We start from the raw sequence: 25,826 nt of genomic DNA, 5'->3' as shown, positions 1-25,826 counted from the left end.
ATGCTGATATTGATGTTCCAAATCGGTCGTGACACAGAAATGGCGACACCGAAAAATATCATATACATGTGGAAAAGTCTTAAATATGATTCCTTTGAAGGAATCCTTATGTGTGTGTGCATTTCTTTGTGGAAGGCACGTGAGTGTCTTCGGGTGAGGAATGTGGGTGTCACCTTACGTGTCTCTTTGTGTGTGTGTGTGTGTGTGTTGGAATGGACGAAAGAGACAACGCTCTCGTCTGGTCACACAACGAATGAAGTGTTTGCGAGAATCACGATTCACTAATTTGACAAGCAGCTGGCCGGATGTCATTGTCGCTACAGTGCTCAGCACTGTGTGGGGGTTTCCTGGTTACAGATTTCCAAAGACAGTTCTGCCAGTTTACCTTAAATACCTAGCCTGGGAAAACCCAGACCACTCTCAGTTGTAACTGAGTTAGGGTCTGGCAAAGCTCCATAGACAATTCATTTCCACAGGGGCGTCACCAACGGACGTCGGGTAGATCTAAAACCAATCAGAGCGATGAATGACATGACGTATGCATAGCGACATCTCGAGATCCAGCAATTCTCTGTTTGTGTTAACGAAAATGACAATTTTAAATCGCTTGACGCGATAGCTGATTCGAACGAGTGATGTTGTGATGTTCCACGGCGGCATCCATCTCTGTAATGTACAAAATCTGCGTCACCGTCTCTTCTCTGTCGTCATCGTGTAAAGCCCGCCCCAACATTTATGATTGGTGCCGCGATTTCGACGGATTGGAAATGGGTTTCAATGGGCTCCTTGCCAGACCCACTTGCAGAGCAAATCTAAATTTGCCGGAAGTGGTCTGGGTTTTCCCAGGCTATTAAATACCCAGAACAGACGAGTTGTAAATATTTACACAACATTTTGGGATTTGTTGGACCTACTCTCGTGCCTCAAATGTCAAACCTGGTTTTGGGGAAAGGAGCTATGATTATTATATATCTTGAAGAGACACCACCCAAAAAGGAGAACATAATTTTCAATCTTGCACATAATATAAGTGACTGTAGTGAAATTGAGACCATTTTACCAATTGCACTGAGACTTACACCACATTGGAATGGGAAACAACAATAGATTCACAAGATACATTTATATATTGACATTCTTAGTGAACTTTCAGTGACTGTCAGGATGAAAGGAGGGAAGTAGGGAGAGGGGGGCGAGGAGAGAAGTCTGGGCCAGGCGGGTCCTTATGCGCTTTCTTCTAATTTCCAGATTAGTGATTTGTATTGTTTAATGCAGGATGTTTGATTTCATGTTCATTCTTAGCAGGAACCCCAGTCTTGCAGTACAGACCGCAGCTCATCTGTGAACACATAGGCTACTGTATTGTAAGACTGTGAGTAAGAGCAAATAATGAAATCAGGCAGGTATATTGTAAACAGAGTTACTGAAGGCACAACTGGACCACAGACAGAGAGTCTCTGGCATGAGGATGAAGGAAAAGCTCCAATGTGCAGTAAGTAGACATTTTATTCTGACGTAGAGATGGAGTTGTTAATGTCGCAATGATGTTTGAGTATCTGAAAAATGTTACATAAAATCTCAATCATTCCTTTTTTTACACTGAAAAATCCAACAGTTATTCTAACTAACACTTTTTAAGTTAACTTTACTTAATGTCTTAACTTAATTGTAAATATCTGTACTATTCACATACTATGCTTGGTTATTCAGAAAACCCAAGTTAAGATTGATTGGTTTGAGTGGCATTTTGCCAGGCAACCTTTTTTATATATAGACTTAATGGAAATTCTCAATAGCCTTTTCACTCATTTCCCCTCACTTCTGCAGTTATATTTTTTTAGTTGCATTCACTCGTTTCCCAAAGTCATCTTGAATGTTGAATTGTCAATACAACTGAAATATTTGAGAGAGCGTTACATGAGCTGACTTCATCAATTGATGTTGATTTTCTTTAAATGTTTTAGTTTAAACTCACCATTGTGGTGATCAGTGTTCCCAGTCATAAACACCTTGTGAAAGTTTTAAATTGGTTGATATAATCTCTCTATATTTGTGACAATATCTTGCAATCGGTCATTCTTGAGTTACACACAGATGTAAACATTCAGCATGCTAAACACAACAATGGTAAATAAGTAATGTATTATAATAAATATATGTATAATATGTGTGTGTTTTGTCTCTGTTTGTCAGGAGGAAGCAGGTGTTTGATGTTGATGACAGTGTGTCTCGGGCTCATCTGTGTTCTTCTGCTGGTCTTCATCACACTGTACATCACCACCACAGCAGAGAGAGACCTGTTAAAGAGTTACAATCACACTATCAACAGCTCACAGGACAAGAACACTGGTATAATTACTGATAAAGACCAAGACTTCATTTCTTTCAGTCAGAAGAAACCGGAACCGAAAACCAGAGTCAATGATTTCTCTGCTGAAAAAAGCCAGTTACAGAACAACTTTAACTCTTTGAGTCAGAAGAAACTGGAACTGGAGACCAGAGTCAATAATCTCACTGCTGAGAAAAGTCAGTTACAGGACAGTTTTAACTCTTTGAATCAGAAGAAAAAGGAATTGGAGACCAGAGTCAGTGATCTCACTGCTGAGAAAAGTCAGTTACAGGACAGTTTTAACTCTTTGAATCAGAAGAAACAGGAATTGGAGACCAGAGTCAATAATCTCACTGCTGAGAAAAGTCAGTTACAGGACAGTTTTAACTCTTTGAATCAGAAGAAAAAGGAATTGGAGACCAGAGTCAGTGATCTCACTGCTGAGAAAAGTCAGTTACAGGACAGTTTTAACTCTTTGAATCAGAAGAAACTGGAATTGGAGACCAGAGTCAATAATCTCACTGATGAGAAAACCCAGTTGAATCAGAAGAAACTGGAGTTAGAAAGCAACGTCACATCTTTGAGTGAAGAACTAAAGAAGGAAAAATCTAAACAAGGTCAGTATGAATCTGTTTTTAATTCTTTTTCATAATTTTCTTTATCTTTAACCATATAATTTTTAAAATGTGAGTTTCTGTTAGGAGATCCGCGTGGGCCTATATGTTTGTTCAAATCCAATAAGAAGAAGAGCTGGTCTGAGAGCAGGCAGTACTGCAGGGATCATGGTGGTGATCTGGTCATTATCAACACTGAAGAGAAGCAGGTGAGTGTGTGTGTGAGTGAGTGATTGTTAATGAATGAGAGGAATCACACTTACTCCTGTTTTTATTCACACAGAGGCACATAACTTCATTTGTCAAGGAGAGAGTGTGGATTGGTTTGTCTGACTCTGAGACTGAGGGGATCATGAAATGGGTGGATAATTCAACACTGAATCAAACGTAAGTGATAAAACACTCACAGACAATCACTATGAATGTATTTTAAACATGAGACCGTCACAACCTCTAAAAATAACTGAAGACACAACTGTTCAATAAACACCAAAACCTATTTTTTTTTTTTTTTCAAAACATAACTCTTCTCTCCATTATTTTTCCTCTTAGTTGCGATACACTGTCAAATCTAATTAGGCTTACTTACAAAAGCATGCAAACCGATTGCCTTTAAAAAAAAAGTAAAGCAAAATAGGAATAGTGTTATACTGACAAATGCTTAGTTCACTTATAAGAGTTCTAGTGACTAAAAAAGAACTGAGGGTACTTGATAATTTACTTTAAATAAAATGTAATTGTTACCATTGATATGTTTTGAATGCTGAATGTTGAAGTATGTGTGTTACTGAAGCATGATCAATTGCAAGATATTGTCACAAGTATAGTGGGATTATATCAATCCAATTAAAAGTTTTACAGCATGTTTATGACATAAGTGGTATCAATAAATTTTTAAAATATTTGACAAGAAATATGGTTATGTTTGAATTAATTATATATATATATATATATATATATATATATATATATATATATATATATATATATATATATATATATATATAACTTCCCTTACTTATAAATCAAATAACTGTGATTTCTTGTTGCATCGGTGCATCAATAGGAAGTGAATTACACAAAATTATAAACGCAGCACTTTTGTTTTTGCCCCCATTTTTCATGAGCAGAACTCAAAGATTTAAGACTTTTTCTATGTGCACAAAAGGCCTATTTCTCTCAAATATTGTTCACGGCATATCAAGATGCTGATTAGACAGCATGATTATTGCACAGGTGTGCCTTAGGCTGGCCACAATAAAAGCCCACCCTAAAATGTGCAGCTTTACTGTATTGGGGGGATGAAAAAAAATAAAGAAAAAATTGTTGATTGCAGCCAGTGGAGTGTTGGTCCACTCCTCTTCAATGGCTGTGCAAAGTTGCTGGATATTGGCAGGACCTGGAACACGCTGTCGTAAACGCCGATCCAGAGTATCCCAAACACATTCATTCATGCTGACTGCAGGAATGTCCAACAGAGTTTTGCCCGTGAATTGAATGTTTATTTCTCTACCATAAGCCGTCTCTTAAGGCATTTCAGAGTATTTGGCAGTACATCCATCTGGCCTCACAACCGCAGACCACGTGTAAACACACCAGCCCAGGACCTCCACATCCAGCATCTTCACCTCCAAGATCGTCTGAGACCAGCCACCCGAACAGCGGCTGCACACAATCGGTTTGCAAACCAAAGAATTTCTGCACAAACTGTCAGAAACCGTCTCAGGGAAGCTCATCTGCATGCTCGTGGTATACGACAGCGTGTTCCAGGTCCTGCCAATGTCCAGCAACTTCACACAGCCATTGAAGAGGAGTGGACCAACATCAACAACCTGATCAACTCTATGCAAAGGAGTGCATCGATACTGACTGGTTTTCAGATCGAATATGATAACCCCCCCCCATTTTAGAGTGGCCTTTTATTGTGGCCAGCCTAAGGCACACCTGTGCAATAATAGTCAGCATCTTGATATGCCACACCTGTGAGGTGGTTGGATTATCTCGGCAAAGGAGAAGTGCTCACTAAAACAGTTTTAGACAGATTTGTGAACAATATTTAAGAGAAATAGGTCTTTTGTGTACATAGAAAAAGTCTTAGATCTTTGACTTCAGCTCATGAAAAAATGGGGGCAAAAACAAAAGTGTTGCGTTTATAATTTTGTTCAGTGTATAAATGAAGTTCTGAGTTCTGAGAACTGTGAGTTCAAACAAAAACACTTGAGGAAAATCAACATCAATGTATGAAGTCAGCTTATGTGATGCTCACTTAAAATTTCAACAATTCAACATTCACTAAGACTTGGAAATCAGTGAATGCAAACATAGAAAGATGTGAAGAAGTGGAGGAAATTAGTGAAAAGTCTATTAATAATTGCCCAACCTCAAAAAAAGTTTTTCTTTTGCTTGACAAAATGGCACTCAAACCAATCAGTTATTCTTAACTTGAGTTTTCTGAATAAGAAATCATAGCATGTGAATAGTACAGATTAGAAGAGTATTACAATTAAGTTAAGACATTAAGTAAAGTTAAGTTAGAATGACTGATTCTGTGGTCTGAATTTGCTCTTGCCACATTTATTCAGGTTTTGGTTTGAAGAGGAGCAAAATAATGCTGGTCGAAATGAGGTCTGTGTTGAACTGATGCCTTTAGACTCCGCCCAGAACTGGAATGATCTCCCATGCTCTGCAGAGAGAAAAGGGATTTGTGAGAAATAGGGATTTGGTAAGGAATTGGATATTGTCATGTTTTTATTTGTATTATTTTACAGAATCAATCTTATTGTGATAGTAAAATTTCTGAATGAGGTCTTCCCTAAGTTAATGTTATTTAAACTGCTTTTATGATATCAATTTAATTTAAAAAAAATTTATAACATACAAAACCATGTAAAACAATGTAAAACAAATGTTGACAACACTCAAAAACAATGTATTGCTTTAATAACATTTGCTTTACAACATGGGGTGAACTCCGGGACAGTGGCTAATGTAGCACACCAAATCTCTAATGTGTTCATGTCTTGCTCCATCACAAGCAGCTCTATGCCAATATGATCTTATTCTAGCTGTTATAATGAGTAAACAACAGGGTCCGTACTCACAAACCATGTTAAGGCTAAAAGTAGCCCCAAACGTGTCAATTTAGGAGAAATGTTGGTGTGTATATGTCTCGAGCTGTGATTATACTGACCGTTTGTGCTCCTCCCGAACTTTGTTAATAAAACTTAATTTGTGATGCATACATGTAAGAGACTGACAATTAGCTGAACATATACTAGTTCAATTAGTGACACTAGCTCACTCCTCCCCCATCAGCCAATCGCTGTTTGCATAGTTAGTACGCATGATGACATCATCCATAGCAACAAGGTAAACCCCGCCCCTTTCTCTTAGCTTAAGACTTCTCTCTATTCCTTAGTAAAAGTTGGTCTCAACTAGCCTAGATATCTAGACGCACCCTAGCGGCAGCAAAATGTATTTTGCAGCCAGGGCAGTCTAGCAACTCTCCATAGACCTTCTAGCTGCAAAAACCTAAATTGGGTCAGGCCAATCACGTCGTGTATAGAGTAGGCGGGGGCGGGCTTAACATATGACGACAGAGTTGCGACGGCTGCCACTTGAAAACAAAGAATGGCGGCTGCGGATGGAGAACAGCGGTCTTTCGAATCGGCTTTGGCCGCGACTCTGTAAAAGTTGGTCTCAACAGCTTTTGTGAATAAGATTTAAGATGAAACTCTTACCTAAGAACATTTTCTGCTAATTATGAGAACTCTTAGTGCTAAGATAAAAATGATTTGTGAATACGGCCCCAGAATAAAGTGTCCCAGACTACAATAATTCACCATGCTGATATTGAGTGTCTGTGAAACCTTTTTTGTTGTTGTTGAATTGCTTTCTCTTTAATGGTCAACATAATGTTAATATAATACATTTTCATATTTATTATTATTTCATATATATTTCATACAATATATGTTAGTGTGAGGCTATTTCGAGCCTTGTTAGTGGTATTAACTAGTGATTTCTTTTAACTTACATTCGATTATCATGAAAACGCATCCCAGAGAACGATTGACTCGGTAACCATGTGTTAATTACCCCTAGGTTCATTTTTCGCCGGAATTGTCCTCTAACGCTTGTCAATGGAGAGTGGCCAGACTCTCTGTACAAATGAAATGTACGAGAGTCTGGTAGAACCAGGCTAATTCTGTCCTAATTTAGCTTAGGACCCCAACCCCCCCCCCCCCCCCCCCCCCCCTTGTTCAATAGCTTTTCTAAACATGCCGTAGAAAAAAAAAAAGTACTGGTGTGCATTTAAAAAACAAAACAATGGCACTGACATATTTTAAGATTTGTCAGTTCAAGTTGCTTTCTTATTATATATTGATAATATATAATATTAGTATTATAAATATATATATATATTTTTATAATTCTCATCCAATTTTTTTGAGGAGGGACTGCCAGAGGAAACACCCCAGTTTCTCCCTCTGGTTGTCTCTCCTGTCCTGTTTCTCACACGTCTCCTGTCCTAATTGGAGGTGCCGCCTTCGCTCTGTAGTTGCGGACGGGAGGAACGGAAATGTTCGACATCCTCTGTTCTGTCTGATTATAAAGGCCATTTATTTTTGACCTGTTTTTCTCCTGCTTATGTTTAGTTAAGGAGTTAGGGAAGTCTTTGTATTTTCTTTTATCTTCAGTTCCTGATATAGTTCACTTTTTGCTTATTATTTTGGCTTGGTCTATAGCCCTGAAGTTACTTTTGTGTTCTTGTTCACTGTTTGAACTGCCGGCAAAAAAATATGTTCTCTAATCTCACAATAAAATACAGTATACCCAGCTAACGTGTCCTGATTTACCCTGTTATTCTGATATTGAGTGTCAAGCTGCCTTCGAGTTAAATAAAATGGTCAATTGAATAAATGGATAATTGGCATGATTAGTAAACAGCATTTTTATCTTAAGCAGTACATTTAACACTAGTGTAATTACATAAATTTAGCATTTCATATTCCAGCTATTCATAGCTATTGGCTCAAACTAAAAATCAAGTAAAAGAAATTGAGACTTAATTCTTCCATTTATTTTTCTTTCTTTCTTTGTGGGTATTTACATTAAAAGTCTGTTACATTATTTAATATGTGGAATTATTTGAATATAAATATACGCCGTGGTGATTAAAGCTGCACTGCCGCGCCGTTCGCCTGGTTATTATTTACCCTCGCCTCATGGGTCATAATGTCCCAAGACTTAAACAAAAGTTTTGAATTGTAAGACTAGTTTTGTGAGGTCAGGGGAGTGGATGGTCTCCCGCTTAACAAAAAGTTTATCAACCGACATTTTGGTTCACTTATTTCCAGGCTTTAATGGCTGTTGTAAACAAGCCAACATGTCGATCTGCTGTCGATACTCGAAGGCTTCGAATCTTTTCCCGGTAAAAGTCTCAAGAGTCACGGCTCTCGTTGGCTATTTCCCTCATGCTTAGAAGCTGCGAGGAAAGGAAGAAACACAATGGGAGAGAGCACAGTGTAAGAAAAGAGAAGCAGCTCGTGTGTGAGTCTGTGAGATGAGAAAAACAGCCAGAAAGGTTCATACACTAGAGGGAGCTAAAGATCATTATAGGTAAGCTGGAATCACATAAACGGTAGACTATGTAATTAAATGTGTTAGAATATAGTTATCCTAGTAGAAAAATGGAAAAATGTCCAGAGTTCATATACTGGAGGTTAAACCACTGTAATTATATCTAATACTTTAATGATGTACGTTTCACAAAGTGTTTAGCCTATGACGTAAGAGTTAAAACTTTATAAGATCATTATTTAACCCACTTGTATTATTTTATGCAATCATGGTAATCACAAATGGCCAGTTGTCATTATTATCACAGCAATTTTGTTTTTATTTCATATTTCATTCTTGTGCATCTGTTTATTGTACTATGGGTATATTTGCTCCAGTCCAGCAGGGGCAGCAGAGAGCAGGTTTATCAGACCGAAGTGATCAGAGAGGAACAGACACATCAGATTCAGGGTTCATTTGAGTGCTCACAGATTCCTCTTGTTGGCTTTTAAAGATGATAACATGTGGGTGATTCTGTACAATACACACACACAGTAGTGTGAGTCTGCAGGGAGTTTTTAATGGTACTGTTCTTCGTGATCCCATTTTTTTTTACTTTAGCTAGTGTGTAATGTTGCTGTTAGAGCATAAATAATACCTGTAAAATTATAAAGCTCAAAGTTCAATGCCAAGCGTGATTTAACAGAAGTCCCCTTTCAAAGTCTACAGCGAGCGGCCGGTTTGGACTACATCCTCCACTTCCTGCTTTAATGACGTCACTAGAACAGTTTTTTGACGAACCTCCGCACACAGGAATACACACAAGAGGGCGTGGTCTTGTTGTGCTCATACAGAGAAGAGGAAAAGTTGCGTTTGTAGAGTGTGTTTGTCGCCATGTCGTCGAGACGCTGTTATTTTCATCCCGGAGTCAGATCACCTTTGTTTGGCCATGTTTACAGTAACACTGAGCGCATGCGTCTCCACGGTATGGTAAGAGGCGGGACCTTTCCGGGCAACGTGCGCTAATCTGCTGTCCAATCACAACACAGGAACCGCTGGCACAATCAGAACTCGTTACGCATTTCTGAAGGAGGGACTTCATAGAACAAGGAAGTCATCAGCCCGTTTTCAGGAAAGTGAAAACAGTGGTATACAGATAAGTACATTTTGTGAAAAATACTGTTTTTTTTACATGTGAAACATGAACACGTTATATTGCAGACTGTAAACACAATCAAAGCTTCAAAAACACAGGAAAAACGGGACCTTTAAGTTGGCCTGAAGGTCGAAGGCCAGTGTGAAATAAAACTATACGTATTGTGAAGGTTTAACACTAGTGTAAAACACTACTTACAATTTTAAAGATCGCACCTCATCTGTGAAGACGTACTGTCCGACACAGCGAATAATGGTTATAATATACTCCCAGTCCCACATAGCAACATTGTGACATCCCAGATCCGGCCCACATCTGGCACATCTGGAATGATGATTTGGACCACATGCAGCGTGGAATTAAACTAATTATATCCTATTGATATCTTTTTATTTTTTTTACTTACTGGACGAGGGCGACAACAGCCGTCATTTACCCTCTGCAGATCCGACGACGCAACAGTTTGATCTTTGGCTGACAAATCAGAGAAAAGGGGCGTTTCATTCCCGCCCACGTGTAGAAATCGAACATTCAAGCCAGAGCCATAGAGAGAAAGAGTTGCGACACTCTTTGATGTCGCCGCTATGGCTGTCACGTGGTTCATGTAAGCTGTCATGTTCTTCTATGGGACAGACAGCAGCGATTGCATTATTGAACGGTTAATATAAAATACAACACACACCCAAGTACTTTTTCAGCTGTTATTGCATTTTGTTAATGTCAGTTTTGCATTTGGAGAGGCAAAGAAATACTGTATATTACTTAGATAAGTTTTAGGCTATATTTTTGGAGGGAAAAGCTTATAGTGTTCATGTTCGCATGGGTAGTAGCACTGGCTTTGGCGGCTCTAACTTAACTTTTCCATATCATTCATCTGATGATGGACGTCTCGTGATATTTATTTTAGCACAACTGGGCTGTATTAGGCTATTTCAGAAACGTACGTTACCTCTGAAACAACTCGACGCGCAGCATTCACCACTCAAACTCAGCCAACACGTCACGTAGTGAAAAGTTAGTATATCCCAAAAATTCTATTAAATAAAAGTTGCTATAAAGGTGGTAGCGATTCATTCCCGAACTAATTAGATGCTACCTTCACAGCTGGCGAAGTCGCGCTAGCTAACTAGCAAGCAGGCAATGCTAGAAAATTGGTTGAAACAACCAAGATAAAATATAAATAATTACGCTGTGCATATACAAATGAAGACGTAAGCATCGCAAAGGGCCTCTGATACAATATAGACAGTTGACAATTCAACAGAGGACGATGTTAGCTCTGGAACAACTCGACGCGCAGCAATGTGAGTGAATGGGGTCCAACGCCATGACAGTGTTTGGCACTAATCCGATCTTCAAATCCCAGAAATAGGCGGTTAAAAGCGCCGCCATTTTTTACAACGGAGGTCTATGGGAGTGTCGCAACTCTTTCTCTCTATGGCTCTGGTTCAAGCTGTTTATTCATTATTCTACCTCAGAACGAAAAATCAAGCTTTTTTTTTTTTGGGTCACATCAGTTCCTGAAGGTGAAGAATGACGGGACACGCTTAGCCTTTAAAGATTTCAAAGGGAATTAGGTCCTGCCCCAAATTGCACACTTCATGTGCTCTTTCGGTCTTGTGGACCTTCAATGGCTGCCGTGTAGTCTCCGTTAAGTCAAGACCGTAGGGTGTCCCGTTCATCATTTTATGTTTCAGAAGGGTGCTCATCCTCAATGCACACTTTTGATGAGCTCTCAAACCCACAAGCTTCGCATCAGACATCTACCCAACTTTCAAAAGCGGCGTTACGTTGCTATAGTGTGGACTCGTGAGTCGTGACCGAGGGCTTAGGGTTTCATTTGGGACAGAGCCTAAAGCCCCGTTCACACCGCCAGCGACACGCAGCGTCAAAGCGACAAGATCCCATTAATTTCAATGGCGCGCTGGCGACTTCCGGCGGCACGAGCGACAGTGACCGTTGGCGACAGAATGTGGGCGTGTCAAGCGACAGGAGACAAGCGACAAAAGTTCAGAAATTTCAACTTTATGCAAATGAGAAGCGATTTTCGCGAGCGACAACCAATAGGAAAGAAGACTTTCAGTGGAGCTCACGTTACGTCACCGTCTCGAGTGCAGGCGAGACCGAGTTCGAGGGCGATTTCACTGTTTTATATGATTTGACTGTAACCACATTCATGGATATAATAAAATGATGCATGGAAAAGAAACTGTCGACAGTCTCAGTGAGTTTAATTCATTTATAGTTCGAGTGTTGTAAGTTTTTGATGCAAGTTTAGCATCACTTTACAGTTTCCCCTGCATTATATTGACTATTAGAGACAAGAAAATGTATTATTTGTCAAATACGAATGACGTTTTAGTAATTTATGACCGTATGCGTGAGTTTAATTTGTTGCTTGATCGATCGCTAATCTAGTAAATTATTTAATCCACTGAATAAGTTACTTTATGGTAATATAAAAACACTCTCCCAACAGCATACTGTTTCTTTTGAGCCTATAATTTCTAGTCAAATTAAAATTATATAGTTGTATCACTTGTGATGGTATTTAGTATAGATATGGCCAGACGTCCAGTCAACCAATAACATTGGAGCGACAGCACTACCAACGCCCACAAGCGACTTCACAGTACAGAGACTAGCGACACACAGCGACAAAATCGCTGGCGGTGTGAACGGGGCTTTAGAGATGGTGTGGATTTAGTGTGCGTCAAGAGCACTGCGCTTTGGAAAGTCTTGCACACTTACTTCCTGTCATGTGCACACGCTCTCAAGAGAGAGAGAGAGAGAGAGAGAGAGAGAGAGAGAGAGAGAGAGAGAGGGGGGGGGAGAGAGAGAGGGGGGGGGAGGGGGGGAGAGAGAGGGAGGGGGGGGGGGAGGGGGGGGGGAGAGAGAGAGTTGTGACCTGACCTGTTTGAGAGTTTGATGCTCTTTCTCTGACACAGATCTTCACTGTCATGGTTTTCATTTGATCTGAAGTATATACGTTCACATAAAGGATGCTGACCCTCACGCTTTAAAGAAGAAAAATGGTTTGGATTAAAACATCAGAGGTTACATCATCTGTCACCACTTCTTCATCATGATTTTGTAACCCGTTTTGTCAGAGAAAATCACTTCCTGTGTTCCTCTTTTTTGCACTATTTGAAATAAACCATGACTATAATTCAAGCACAGCTCATCTGTGAACACTTGCTGTCAGACATCAGAGCGAATAATGGATTCAGAGGACATTTATGTAAATGTCCCAAATAATAATAGTAAGGACACACCTGGACCTCCAACACAGAATCACAGCCAGGATGAAGGAAAAGATGGAAAGTGCAGTAAGTAGAAAGTTTCATTTGAAGAAGAAATGAGGTTGTTAACTTTTGAGGAAATGAGAAATGTAACATATTAATTAAATATTTTTTCAAAGAACAATGTGTCCATGTTTCTGCATTTATTAACATGAAGTTATTTTATTTAACTTTTCAATATATGTTCTTATTTGCATATTTTACTGTAGATATTCCACTATCATTATCAAATAATAAAAGTTTTTGTTAAAAAGGCCTGTGTATTATCTAAACATAAATGTGGATTTATTTGAGCCTATATTTCGAATAATTCTAAGTGAATGTTGTTAACTGTGTGTGTGTGTGTCTGTGTGTGTGTGTGTGTGTGTGTGTGTGTTTGTGTGTGTGTGTGTGTGTCAGGAGGAAGCTGGTGTTTGGTGTTGACGACAGTGTGTCTCGGGCTCATCTGTGTTATTCTGCTGGTCTTCATCACACTCCAGTACATCAACATCACAGATTTAACAGAGACTAACGCGAACCTGATTAAAGATCCTGGACAAGGTCAGTACAAATCTGTTTTTGTGCAAGTGGTTTCTTTTACGACACGGTTTTGAAAAGTGTTTATGTACAAAAATCTGTGTGGTCCAGTTTTTTTTTCCATGTCCAACGAGGAGATGAACTGGTCTGACAGCAGGCAGTACTGCAGAGATCGAGAAGCTGATCTGGTCATTATCCACACTGAAGAGAAGCAGGTGAGTGTGTGTGTGTGTGTGTGTGTGTGTGTGTGTGTGTGTGTGTGTGTGTGTGTGTGTGACTGTTAATCAGCCCATGATTTACTCACCCTCAAGCCATCGGTGTGTAACAAGTAGAATTAGGTACTGCGCCTTTAAGGTGTTACTCCCTCCCTCTCTCAGAGTGGGCAGTCGATATGAGGAGCGCGAGCTGTGAACATCGCATGCATGCGTGCAAGCCCGTTTATTATTTCTGATGTTCTTATCCTGCTTTTATTTCTATTAAGTAACGCAGTTGTTGTTAGTAGTGTTTTGCAAACTGCCCATGTGTGCGTGGGCTCGACGACGACGCTGATAATAAATCACCACTGTGATGCACCTGACTACAACCATTTAGGCAAGCTATCCGGCCCCCTTTATTTAAACAAAAGTATGACATTCTTCTTTCAGACGAATACAATCAGAGTTATTAAAATTTCAAGCTTTATAATGGAAGTGCATTGCAACCAACAGTTTGAAGCTCAAAAAAGTGAATCCATCCATCATAAAAGTGCTCCACACTGCTCTGGGGGGTTAACAATAATAATGTAAGAAAAATATTCATATTTAACATGAGTCAAATTCTAGCTTCCGGCCAAACGAACATGCACTTTTATGATGGATAGATGCACTTTTATGATGGAAAGATGCACTTTTATGATGGATAGATGCCCTTTTATGATGGATAGATGCAATTTTATGATGGATAGATGCACTTTTATGATGGATAGATGCACTTTTATGATGGAAAGATGCAGTTTTATGATGGAAAGATTCACTTTTATGATGGATAGATGCACTTTTATGATGGATAGATGCACTAGATGCACTTTTATGATGGATAGATGCAATTTTATGATGGATAGATGCACTTTTATGATGGATAGATGCACTTTTATGATGGAAAGATGCAGTTTTAAGATGCACTTTTATCATGGACAGATTCACTTTTATGATGGAAAGATTCACTTTTATGATGGAAAGATGCAATTGTTTGAGCTTCAAACTGTCCACTGCCATTATAAGCTCAGAAGCGTCAGGGTGTTAAATAAATATATAACTCTGATTGTATTCGTCTGAAAGAAGAAAGTCATGTACACCTAAAATGGCTTGAGGGTGAGTAAATAATGGGCTAATTTTCATTTTAAAGTGAGCTTCTTTAATCAATGAATGAGAGGAATCACACTTATTCCTGTTTTTTTTATTCATACAGAAGTTCATATCTTCATTCATCAAGGAGAGAGTGTGGATTGGTTTGTCTGACGAGAACAAGAGCAACTTGACATGGGTGGACAATTCACTCCTGAATCATGGGTTAGACTTAAAACACTTGCATAAAACCCCTCCTGCTAAGTTTTAGTCATCATAAAATGTATTATACTCTTCTTCTCTGCTCTTTCTCTTCTGCTTTCTCTTCTGTAGCCTACAAGTTTAGGACTGTTGATTCATGAATTGTTTGTGATGCTCATAATTTGTCATATGCTAAATTGTTAAAATGAACAATTAAACATTTGGGGTTCTTAATAATTCGGACACATTTTATTCAGGTTTTGGGATGAAGGTGAGCCGAATAGCCGTGATGAGAACTGCATTGAACTGGATCCTGGAAGAGGCCCGGTGAAGAACTGGAATGATCTCCAATGTTCACGGAACATAAAATGTATTTGTGAGAAATAGGTTTCATACAGTCTTGTCATACTTTTACTTCTATATGGAATAAGTCTTATTTTGATCACATAATTAATTATTAAGTGTCCTGTCTTTCAAAACTGTCAGTTTATTTCATCATGAACTGCTTTCATGTGAAATTCTGCACTTTATCTGATGTGTTAATGTGTTCATGTCTCATAATTGTAGCATACAGAATCATAAAAATCACTTTACAGAAGTGTAGTCTCTACGATTATTAGACAGTCCCTGTTATTCGGATATTGAGTGTCTGCGAAACTGTTTTTGAAATGCTTCTGTTTTAATAAAATGTTCATAAAATGCCTATTATCGCCGCATTTTTGTTTTTATTTCATATTGAATTGTTGTGTAGGATCTGCTTTATTGTGCTAGAGATTACCTCCAGTCCAGCAGGGCGCAACACAGAGCAGATTTATTCCAGTAAAGTGATCGGAGAGGAAGAAAAAGACATCAGATCCACAGCACTTGCTTCTGTCATTCAGCGTCTTTGCTGCATCTAGAGACGTTTTTTTACCTCAGGATCCTGAGGAAAGGACGGATTTTGATTATTTCATTTGGTTATTTAAAACAATGTTCATGCTAATCCTGCATTAAATGATATGTTCTTCAAGATGTTCGAGCAATAAGTAAAAATGGATGCATGGCGACAATCTGATTAGTTTAAAAAGAGAACTAATAACCCCACCAAGAGAAAACCCTACTACTTCTTCTTCTTCTTCACCTGCAACAGTTGAGGTCCTTTGTGTAAACAAATCCCGACTCTGCTTTCACACTCCCGCTGGATTTACTTCAGGCGTCCGGTGATTCGGGCAGTTTTTAAGAGGATCTCTTCCGTAAACACAAGGCCGATTTCTGTGGATCAAACCCTGTGAACCACCACCATCATGGCCAAAGTGCAGGTGCTAAACGTGGCTGTTCTGGATAACCCCAGTCCCTTTGGAAACCCGTTTCAGTTCGAGATCACGTTTGAATGCATGGAGGACCTACCTGAAGGTGAGATGTTTCACAAATTAACACTATTTAAACAGAAACTTGGTAATTACTGTGTACATAGTTGACTATCGAAGGCTTTAGACGCATTTTTGTATTGTCATTATTCCTTAAGCAACTAGGATATTTCGAATAGTCATGGTGATTTTTTTTTTTTTTTTTTTACGCGGGAAAAGTCTTATTGTCAGTTGTTAATGTTCACGCGCTTAATATTTTGGCGCCGGCGGGGAGTTCGATGACAGCGCGAGGCCGTCCCTCCTTCTCTGATTGGTCTGATAGTAGACCGATGTATTTGTGCTGGCTTTGATTGGCTGGAAGTTATGATGTCACGTGTCCGGAAGCGCCATGAAGATTTTGCGAGTTGAGCTTTATGATGATTCGTTTACTGAAAATGTTAAATTCGGTTCTATTACTGAAATACATTTGTTTTATTTTATAAACACAAATAAACTAAGACTCTTAAAGTTATTATTTAGCCTCTTTAATTTGTTTGGTAAATGTATATCCAAAAATGTATGCGCATAAACGCTTGTAGGGTTTGAAAACATTTTTCACTCGCAGACTTGTAAATTATGTCAACAATTTGTGTTGGGCACTACAGTGCCTAATCCGTTTTTATTTGTTTATCTATTGATGTATATAAGCATAATGTAATGTTATTATGCCATTACATGTATGTTTCTATTTTTTGTACAATAACAAATATTGTGCTGGATTTATAGTCTCTTTTTTGTTTGTTTTCAAATTTTGCTATGCTTTTGGACATGTTACTTGTTACTTTTCCCCAGCATTTGCGTTATAATAGTTAAAAAAGATGTTTCCACACAGTTTTTCACTTAAAAAAAAGAAGAAAACATGTTATTCAGTTGTTTTCAGTTATAGCCACCAACTTAACAGTGATTATGACACTTAATGGCCAAATAAATGCTCATTATAAGTTGTTGACATCAATTTGTAGGCAAACCCTGAAGGCCAATTCTCTTTTTAAAAATAGCCGTTTTTTGTGACATTTGTGGTTAACATTAGGGTAAGAAATGTCTTTCTACAAATACAAAACCTCAAATAATACTCCTGATATCATAACTAAATATAAATACAATGACTACAAAGGTTGTCCAATTTGTCAAGCATCTAAACTCACATCCTTGAGGTAATTTTGCACTATATGCTCAATTTGCTTGCAGCGGTATTGTTAACCACTGAACATCCTCTCTTGAGTTCATTGTATTGGAACGACCTTGTGCAAATGACAGATTTGACCATGTCTCTATATTTATAATAGTTTATGCCTGGGTTTCTCTCAGATCTAGAGTGGAAGATCATCTACGTGGGCTCTGCAGAGAGCGAGGAGTACGACCAGGTTCTGGACTCGGTTCTGGTCGGCCCGGTTCCTGCAGGAAGACACATGTTTGTGTTTCAGGTGGGCCGAAATACTTCTTCCTGGTTCAGTGCAGTTTGATCATCTTCCATCTCAGCTTGAAGCATTATTATAATAACTTCTTGGTACATAAATTGCAGTGCACTCACTGCCACCTAGAGATGCATTGAGAAAATACAATGTGAATTTGACGTAGAGTGCACAAATTGGATTCATTGCAAACCAATGAAACATTTTACCCACTTACATTTAAAGATAGTTGTTGGCCAAATTAATATTTAAATAATTAAACTGTCCATATCCATGCCTAGATGAGTCCCTCAGAAGTCAGTGAGGTAGTTTTTGACCTGAGGTTCAGCTTGGTTTTTGATAAGACTATCGGACAGTTTATCTCACAGAATTAACTGGTTATTTTTTTTTCTGTTATTTTTAGGGGTGTCACAATATATCGCAATACAAAAATGCATTAATAATGTATTGTATATAGTTCACCCAAAATGAAAATGTGAAAAAAGTTTACAGAATTTTAGTGTCAGTACTACATTAAACTACTATATATAATGTATAATAATGTAACGGGGGAATATGTGTGGGTCCTGAACTAGGCCTGTAAACGATTAATCGCGATTAATCGAATCCAAAATAAAAGTTTGTGTTTACATAATATATGTGTGTGTATTGTGTAGAATTATTTTGTATATATAAATACACACACATGCATGTATATATTTAATCATTTTTATTTATTTATATATAATATAAATCATATAAAAAATATATATGCAGTATATAAATGCAAATATTTCTCAAATGAACGTGTGTGTATTTATATATACAAAATAAATTATACACAATACACACACATAATGTAAACACAAACTTTTATTTTGGATTCGATTAATCGCGATTAATCGTTTACAGCCCTATCCTGAACTGATAATGTCTGATGTTGCCAGAAGTCTACATTAGTTTAAATATATCTAGTCAGTGACGGTGTGCAAGCATATTCGTCTATAATAATTCTGTGTTTTCAGCTTCAGAATCATCTATGTTTATTCTGGTGTCTCTATTGTCCTGTGCTTTGGGTTTCCAGCACCAAAACTATTAATTTACACACAATTAATACCAAATTTAGTATTTTAAACAACAGTAAAAAAAAAAATGTTAACCTTTTATCATATGTCTTGGAGTATCGCAATAATATGGTATTGCAAGTTCAGTCTCGTGGTCTTGAGTCGCGACATGAGGGTATCGTTACACCGCTAGTTATTTTCAGTGTGTTACTGTATTGATCTTCTAGAAACAGTTGACGGCATCATTACAATCAACTCAGTTTAGTGTTTTGCAAAGGGGCTGAAAATATCCGGTTTCAAGAAACTGTCCCAAAAAATCCCCCAAAATCCTGGAAAGTTTCAGAAAATTCTGGGCAGTTTCTTCTGTAGACTTTGCAACCCTAGACAAAGGGGCGTTTGTAGATATCCTGTCATTGAATGAAGGACGAGTTTCTCTCTCTCTGGATTTGATTGACAGGCGGACGCTCCGAACACTGGGCTGATCCCTGAGAGTGATGCGGTGGGCGTGACTGTAGTGCTGATCACATGCACCTATCGGGGACAGGAATTCATCCGCATCGGCTACTACGTCAACAACGAGTACACCGAACCCGAGCTGCGGGAAAACCCACCGGTCAAACCCAACTACACACAGGTGAGAGATTACATTCAGATTCACCCGCTAATGTACAACACACACACACACACACACAAGAGTAGGATTCCACAAATTATGGCTATACTGCTGTTGAAAAATGAATGTACACAAACTAAAGAGTCAAATTAAAGGATTAGTTCACTTTTAAAGTGAAAATTCTGTCATCATATACTCACCCTTAAGTTGTTTCAAACCTGTATGAATTTCTTTCCTCTGCTGAACACAAAGGAAGATATTTAGAAGAATGTCAGTAACCAGACAGTTTTTGGTTCCCAATGACTTCCATAGTAGGAAAAAAATATACTATGGAAGTCAATGGGAACCAAAAACTGTCTGGTTACTGACATTCTTCTAAATATCTTCCTTTGTGTTCAGCAGAGGAAAGAAATTCATACAGGTTTGAAACAACTTAAGGGTGAGTATATGATGACACAATTTTCATTTTAAAAGTGAACTAATCCTTTAAGACTATTATTAAAGTACTGTTTTGATTTTAAAGGTTTATTGATTTGCTATTATCTTAATATTTATAATCATTAGCTATGTTTTCATCCAAAGTTGCAAATTTAACTTGAAATGTCGCATACAACATTTGAAGTTGAGTAGTCGATGAGAACTAAATCATCACTTCCTGATAAACTGGCGCCAAATATCACTAAGAAAAATGTTAGTTGCTGCAGTGGGAGAAGCCACTGTTGGTCTTTTTTCATGAATTTGATGTAAACAATAGGTCTACATGAAAAAAAAAATATATATATATTATAATAATAGTACAATAATATTCACATATGCAGTTCATAGGTGGCATAATGTATTAGCGCTACATTTACAGCATGAAATAATATTTAAACCTACCATTTTATCACAAATTCTGACATTTTCTTGCAATTGTGAGTTTATATCTCTTAATTCAGACTTTATAACTTCATAATTTATAACAATTGTGAGTTTATATTAGGGATGGCGAAAACTAAAAAAATTCTTGACCGACCACCGAGCCTCATTAGCCGGTTGAAACCGGTTAACCGATTAGTTTAAAATATGCTACTTCATTTGAAATAACAGCAATTTCGCAACTCTGTCGCATCTCTCTGCCCGCTCTGCCTCCCGCTCACACACACACACACACACACACACACCCCGGTGCCGCCCTTCCACTCACGTCACTTTTTATAAATCCCCTACAGCGCGAAACATGAGTCCCGCAAACGCGGCGCAGAGGAGCTTGTATGTTATCGGAGGACAAATGTCTCCTTAGTTTCGAAATGGTTTGGGTATAAGGTGATCGCGTTGAAAATAAAGGCGTTTGTCTAGCGTTAGCAGCTCATTTGAAACATTGCCGCGGCTCATTTCAGAAAATGACAGCACCGAAGAGGCTTGCGGGTGTCGCGTTTTCAGGGGATACATCATAGATGATGTGCTACTGTATTTAAGCGCTGTATCACACAAGTTGCAACTTACATCTGTGTCATTCTTTGTGGTGAAATGGTCCCACACACTACTCTTCCTCGCACGCTTCCTCCTGTCGTCTGCCCTGCTCTAACCTCGAGTGTGTTAGCCTGTAGCCTTTACTGTTCGCAAACCTTGTGAGCGCGCGCACGCAAACGCTGTGACCTCGCGGCAAATGTTTTTATTGGTTTATTAAGTACAAACGGGCGAGTTATGACAAATTAAGTGTGAGGGATTTGTTCACTTCACACAAAAAGTTCTTGGAATGAGACGCTAACTGTAGTAGCGTTTAGTCCACATCCCTAGTTTATATCTCTTAATTCAGACTTTATAACTTCATAATTTATAACAAGTTTGAGTTTAAATATCTTAATTCAGACTTATAAACTCACAATTTTGATAAATTATGAAGTTATAAAGTCTGAATTAAGAGATATAAACTCACAATTGTGATGCATTATGAAGTTATAATCACAATATAATTTTCAGGAAAAAAAGTCAGATTTTCAGGATATAAACTCGCAGTTCTGAGGAAAAAAGACAGAACAACGAGTTTACATCAATTCTGATTTTTCTTCTTAGAATTGTGAGATATAAACTTGAAATGACCTTCTTTACTCTTTCATAGAGGCCATTATTCTGAACCACTTTGACGACAGATTTTGCTCAGGCTTTTCAGAACGATCAAAACTTAATTTTAGATGCAGTGTGACACTGGTTAGTCCAGTAATGTTGTCTCGTCACGGACAGTCACATGCCTTTTTGATGCTTATCGAGGAATTTATTCGGTAAATGTGTTTCCATCGTAGTTTATGTGCACGTTTTCTTATCGGGTAACACATTTACCCGCAATAATTGAGCGCATACGTTTTATATTTATGCGCATTTTTTACATTTATGCGTATCTTGGCGTCTCCATCCTGCATTTATTTATTTATTTTTATAATTATTTATGCGATATATCAAAATACACATAAAAATAGGGGGGTAGAAACCAAATATTAACAGGAAGAAGTAAAATACAGTAAAAATCTATTAAAAAAATTATTAAAGCACACTGGTTTTTACCGAAAGAGCACAAAAATTTGTATAATGAATTGTATACATCAATATAACAATAAATATAGATATTACTAATATATTTATATTGAAATTATGAATTTTTACAGGAATAAAGGAAGCAGGAATACAGATGTGAATTTAGACCCATTAACACTCACACACACATGATGCTTGTTATATATTGAGTGTGTTTGTGTAACACAGATCTGCATGTGAAGTGTGTAATGCCGGTCAGATCAAAGAGGCAGGTGGCTGCCGTTTATAGCCCAGCATCGCTTATAATTCATTCATTCTGCTAAACCTTTCCGGATCGCTGCCATTGTGCGTTGTTCCCGAATCCCGTATTTCCATCAATCCATTCTGTTGTGAATTAAGAGATTCTTAAACCATTCAATGAATATGTAAAACTCATTTGACACATAAAACAGGTGAACGGGAAACGGACACCGATACTGAAATATCATTCAATTATAATATATTGGTAACAGTTTACCATTAGGTTTCCATTTGTTAACATTAGTTATAGGGATCATATAATATGCTATGCAACGGGGACACTCATTACCAAATGGCGGGAAATGTAGCGGACTCATGATGTCTATAATGCGTGCGCTCAAAACGACCGCCATGGCCATTCGAGGTAGAAATAGTCAGAACTGTTTTGTGATTTTTAATAAAATAACAGTGTCAGAATAAAATATACACATATTTAGGAAAAGTCCTACAGCCACATTGATTTTATTTTAACAAAGTTATTACACTGTACATTTTGCCTTGGGAGTTTAGTGTTAATGGACCTGAGCTCACATGAACTAGCATTGAACAGATGTATTTTAATTATTGCTCATTGTTAATGTTAGTTAGTGCATTAACTACAGTCTAAAAACACTGGCTTTTTAGGGCCGGGTAAACATTAAATATAATGGTATATGTTACCTCAAAAGCTCGGTACACTCTTAAAAAATGCTGGGTTGTTTCAACCCAATTTTGGGTAAAATATGGACAAACCCAAATGTTGAGTTAAAAATTTAATTTAAAAATGTAACCCAACGGCTGGGTTTGTCCATATTTGACCCAAAATTGGGTTGAAACAACCCAACATTTTTTAGAGAGTAAATATAGGACAGAACACATGTTGGGTTAATTTTACCCAGCATAATGGGTTGATTTAATTTTTACTGTAGTTCTATTTTTATTTATTTTTTTACTTCACTTCCTCTAAACTTAAAAAAAGAAATACTCCACACAACCACTGGTTTGCATGATAATCCCTTTATTTTTGTATCATATTTTACAGTATAGCATAATTCACCTTTGGCTAAGCCCCGCCCCCCTTAGTTACTGTTGCTACCTTCATCTGGGCTCTGGTTTGGTATCAACATGGCTTATGCTGTGACGGCTCTTCCTGCTGAAATTTTATCAAACTTTTATAAAGCAGCAAATAAAGTGTCCGATAGAAGTAGGCAAAAGTGGCCGCAGTGTGCGTTCGAAGGCTTTATTCAAGACAAACGGTGAAACGCAAGCAACAACAAGGCATCCAAATACAGGCAAAAGCATAACGGTCACAGTCAAAAAATGAACACAGCATATCCTAATCGAGACGGAGGCTGTGACTCACAATATCAGGAGAAACACTGTTCATGCAAAGCTGGGTAACGTTAGGTCTGTATTCACTTCTATAATCTTTATTATTTACAAAGCAAACGGACTACGCGAGTATAAAGCTGTATTTATTAGCAGCGTGTGCTAGCGTATCAACAATTAGGCTAGAGAACCGAAATCATAACCTAAACAGCATAAAACTGTCTAACTAGTATAACTTCACAGTAAGGTTAAAAGGTAAATGTATCTTAGAGCAAAAGTAAGCTTGTTAATCCTTGAGGGGTTTCGCTGACTGAGGACGTCCACACAGTTTAATCCAAAGACGACACTTGTCAGTATTTAACTTCGGTTTTGGGAAGGGGAAAAAACGGACACCCCCTCCAACCTCTCTGGGAAACGCGTATCTGTGTTACAAATGCCCCAGGCACAACGTTTAACCATATTTTTTATAAAACGACGACGTAATAGCCAGCCGAGACCAAAAATATGAGCCTCCTGCGTTGAAGTCAATGGAGCGCCGTGAAAGTGTCGGACCCTCTGTGGAGCTCGTTCTTGGCTGCGCTGTGATTGGTCAATATACATTCTAGGGCGTGGCTTAGCCAAAGGCGAATTGATATTGTTGATTTGCATAAAATTAAACTATATACAGAGCATTAACGAATTTATAGATACAAAAAACGTACACAAACCTGCATTTTACCAAAGAAGACACACACATATTTGACGGAGCTGCACGGCTCTCTCCTGAAGAGGTTGCAAAAAGCCCACAGTAAATAACTCAACGCCTGGGTTGTTACGTCTGACCCAGGATCTGGGTAACACAAAAACTACCCAAACATTGAAAAAATAACATTAAAAATGATTAAAGCCAGGATTTAGGTATAAAAAAATAACAAGTGTAACTTTAACTAATGGGACCTTATTGTAAAGTTTTACTAATGTATTACATTTTAAGGAATAACGTTAGCTTTGAGTCTTTAAAATGTAACGCTGACAAATCATTATTCTTTTTTCTTTTTTTTGTGCCGATCCGCAGCTTCAAAGGAACATCTTGGCATCGAACCCTCGGGTGACCCGTTTCCACATTAACTGGGAAGCAACGATGGACAAGATGGAGGATTCAGAGAATGTAGACCCCGCCCCCAACACCATGCTCCCGCCCACTTCCATGCCCGGCAAAGCCCCGCCCCTCGGACTCATGCCCGACAACTCCATGGACTGCTTATAGAACTGACACACCACAACAACCTCATTCATACAGTAATAAATGTGTTGTCTTGTATTTATACACCTACATGTTCTCTCAGCTGTGATTGGACACAGTCAGGGACTTTTCAGGCACTTCCTGTCTCGAACAGCAGGGGGCGGAGCCTACATCAGGGGGCGGGGCCTACAGCACCAGCAGACATGGACTGTTTTCTTCTGTTTTCCTCTGGTGCGCATCACTAGTGGAAACATGTTCAGGTCATGACAACATGTTCCAGTCACATTTCTCTGCGCAGTTAAAAAATCATATTTAGCTTTAATACAATGAAGCATTTTTTGGATTTGTTCACAAATATTTCCCCAATGTTGTCTATATTATAATGCTAAAGAAGCTCAATTAAGCTAAATTATTACATAATAATAACTGATGTAAAGGCATCATGGTAGTGTGGATACTATAATGAGAATGATAATAATAATAATAACATCTGAAAGCTTTGTTTTTCTTTTAATTCTGGAGTGAAATGTGACTGACGTGTTTTTGTGAGATTCACGCTGTGATTCTTTACGGTCAGAAATCAGAAACTTTTCTGGGAGTGTTTTTCTCGGATGCGATCGCAACGCCTCACAAATCCAACCCGGTTTCTGTTTTGTTGGAGTGTGAGATTATTTAGAGAAGTATTTTGGTTTTAATCTAAATGCCTGGTTTATATTGGTACTTTTGTTGCCGCCTTTTTCTTCCCATGTGATTTTTGTTTTGTTTTGTTTATGAAAAGTGTTCGCCTGAATAAATATTAACTTTTGTCTTTGTAAAGCTGTCTTTGGTTTTCTCTCCATCCTCTCGCTCTTTCATGCGGATACACACCCTGTGTGTGTGTGTCTTTTTATGATGTTGCTAGGCAACCGCTATTAGAGATGGCACTTTGGGCTGCTCCACCTTTGATCCACACATCACATCAGACAACTACTCTTTCTTTCATCCCTCCATCCCTCCCTCTTTTCTCAGTCCTCTGATGTGTGTGTGGAAA

The 25,826-nt window shown here is 38.2% G+C and overlaps 3 protein-coding genes across 5 annotated transcripts; all 3 read left to right on the top strand.

The window, feature by feature from the left end:
• The first annotated feature begins 1,254 nt into the window (after positions 1-1,254).
• LOC306999674 (uncharacterized protein) lies at positions 1,255-7,490 on the top strand. Of its 2 annotated transcripts, XM_079614551.1 has the most exons (6): positions 1,255-1,492; positions 2,194-2,946; positions 3,031-3,152; positions 3,227-3,330; positions 5,526-5,665; positions 7,398-7,490. In XM_079614551.1, the coding sequence occupies exons 1-5, from the start codon at positions 1,390-1,392 to the stop codon at positions 5,656-5,658; spliced, it is 1,215 nt and encodes a 404-aa protein (XP_079470677.1). In that variant the 5' UTR covers positions 1,255-1,389; the 3' UTR covers positions 5,659-5,665; positions 7,398-7,490. The 2 variants fall into 2 exon arrangements, with proteins under 2 accessions (XP_079470677.1, XP_079470676.1); XM_079614550.1 differs by lacking the exon at positions 7,398-7,490 and having other exon boundaries at positions 5,526-6,452.
• A 2,718-nt stretch (positions 7,491-10,208) lies between these two features.
• LOC306999688 (CD209 antigen-like protein D) lies at positions 10,209-15,722 on the top strand. 2 transcript variants are annotated; one of them, XM_079614575.1, is made up of 6 exons: positions 10,209-10,319; positions 12,610-12,990; positions 13,363-13,503; positions 13,591-13,694; positions 14,926-15,026; positions 15,260-15,722. In XM_079614575.1, the coding sequence occupies exons 2-6, from the start codon at positions 12,882-12,884 to the stop codon at positions 15,387-15,389; spliced, it is 585 nt and encodes a 194-aa protein (XP_079470701.1). In that variant the 5' UTR covers positions 10,209-10,319; positions 12,610-12,881; the 3' UTR covers positions 15,390-15,722. The 2 variants fall into 2 exon arrangements, with proteins under 2 accessions (XP_079470701.1, XP_079470702.1); XM_079614576.1 differs by lacking the exon at positions 10,209-10,319 and having other exon boundaries at positions 12,493-12,990; positions 15,260-15,715.
• Positions 15,723-15,772: 50 nt separating this feature from the next.
• Positions 15,773-25,612, top strand: asf1bb (anti-silencing function 1Bb histone chaperone). The gene is made up of 4 exons (XM_079614574.1): positions 15,773-16,394; positions 17,696-17,811; positions 19,300-19,476; positions 24,629-25,612. Exons 1-4 carry the CDS (start codon positions 16,286-16,288, stop codon positions 24,818-24,820), a joined length of 594 nt encoding a protein of 197 aa, XP_079470700.1. The 5' UTR covers positions 15,773-16,285; the 3' UTR covers positions 24,821-25,612.
• The last annotated feature ends 214 nt before the right edge of the window (positions 25,613-25,826 follow it).

The sequence above is a fragment of the Phoxinus phoxinus genome, assembly GCF_949152265.1.
Source record: "Phoxinus phoxinus genome assembly, chromosome: 6".
In the NCBI taxonomy this organism is placed as follows: Eukaryota; Metazoa; Chordata; class Actinopteri; order Cypriniformes; family Leuciscidae; genus Phoxinus; species Phoxinus phoxinus.
Note: the sequence above shows the minus strand (reverse complement) of the source record. Positions and strands in the feature narration are given on the sequence as shown.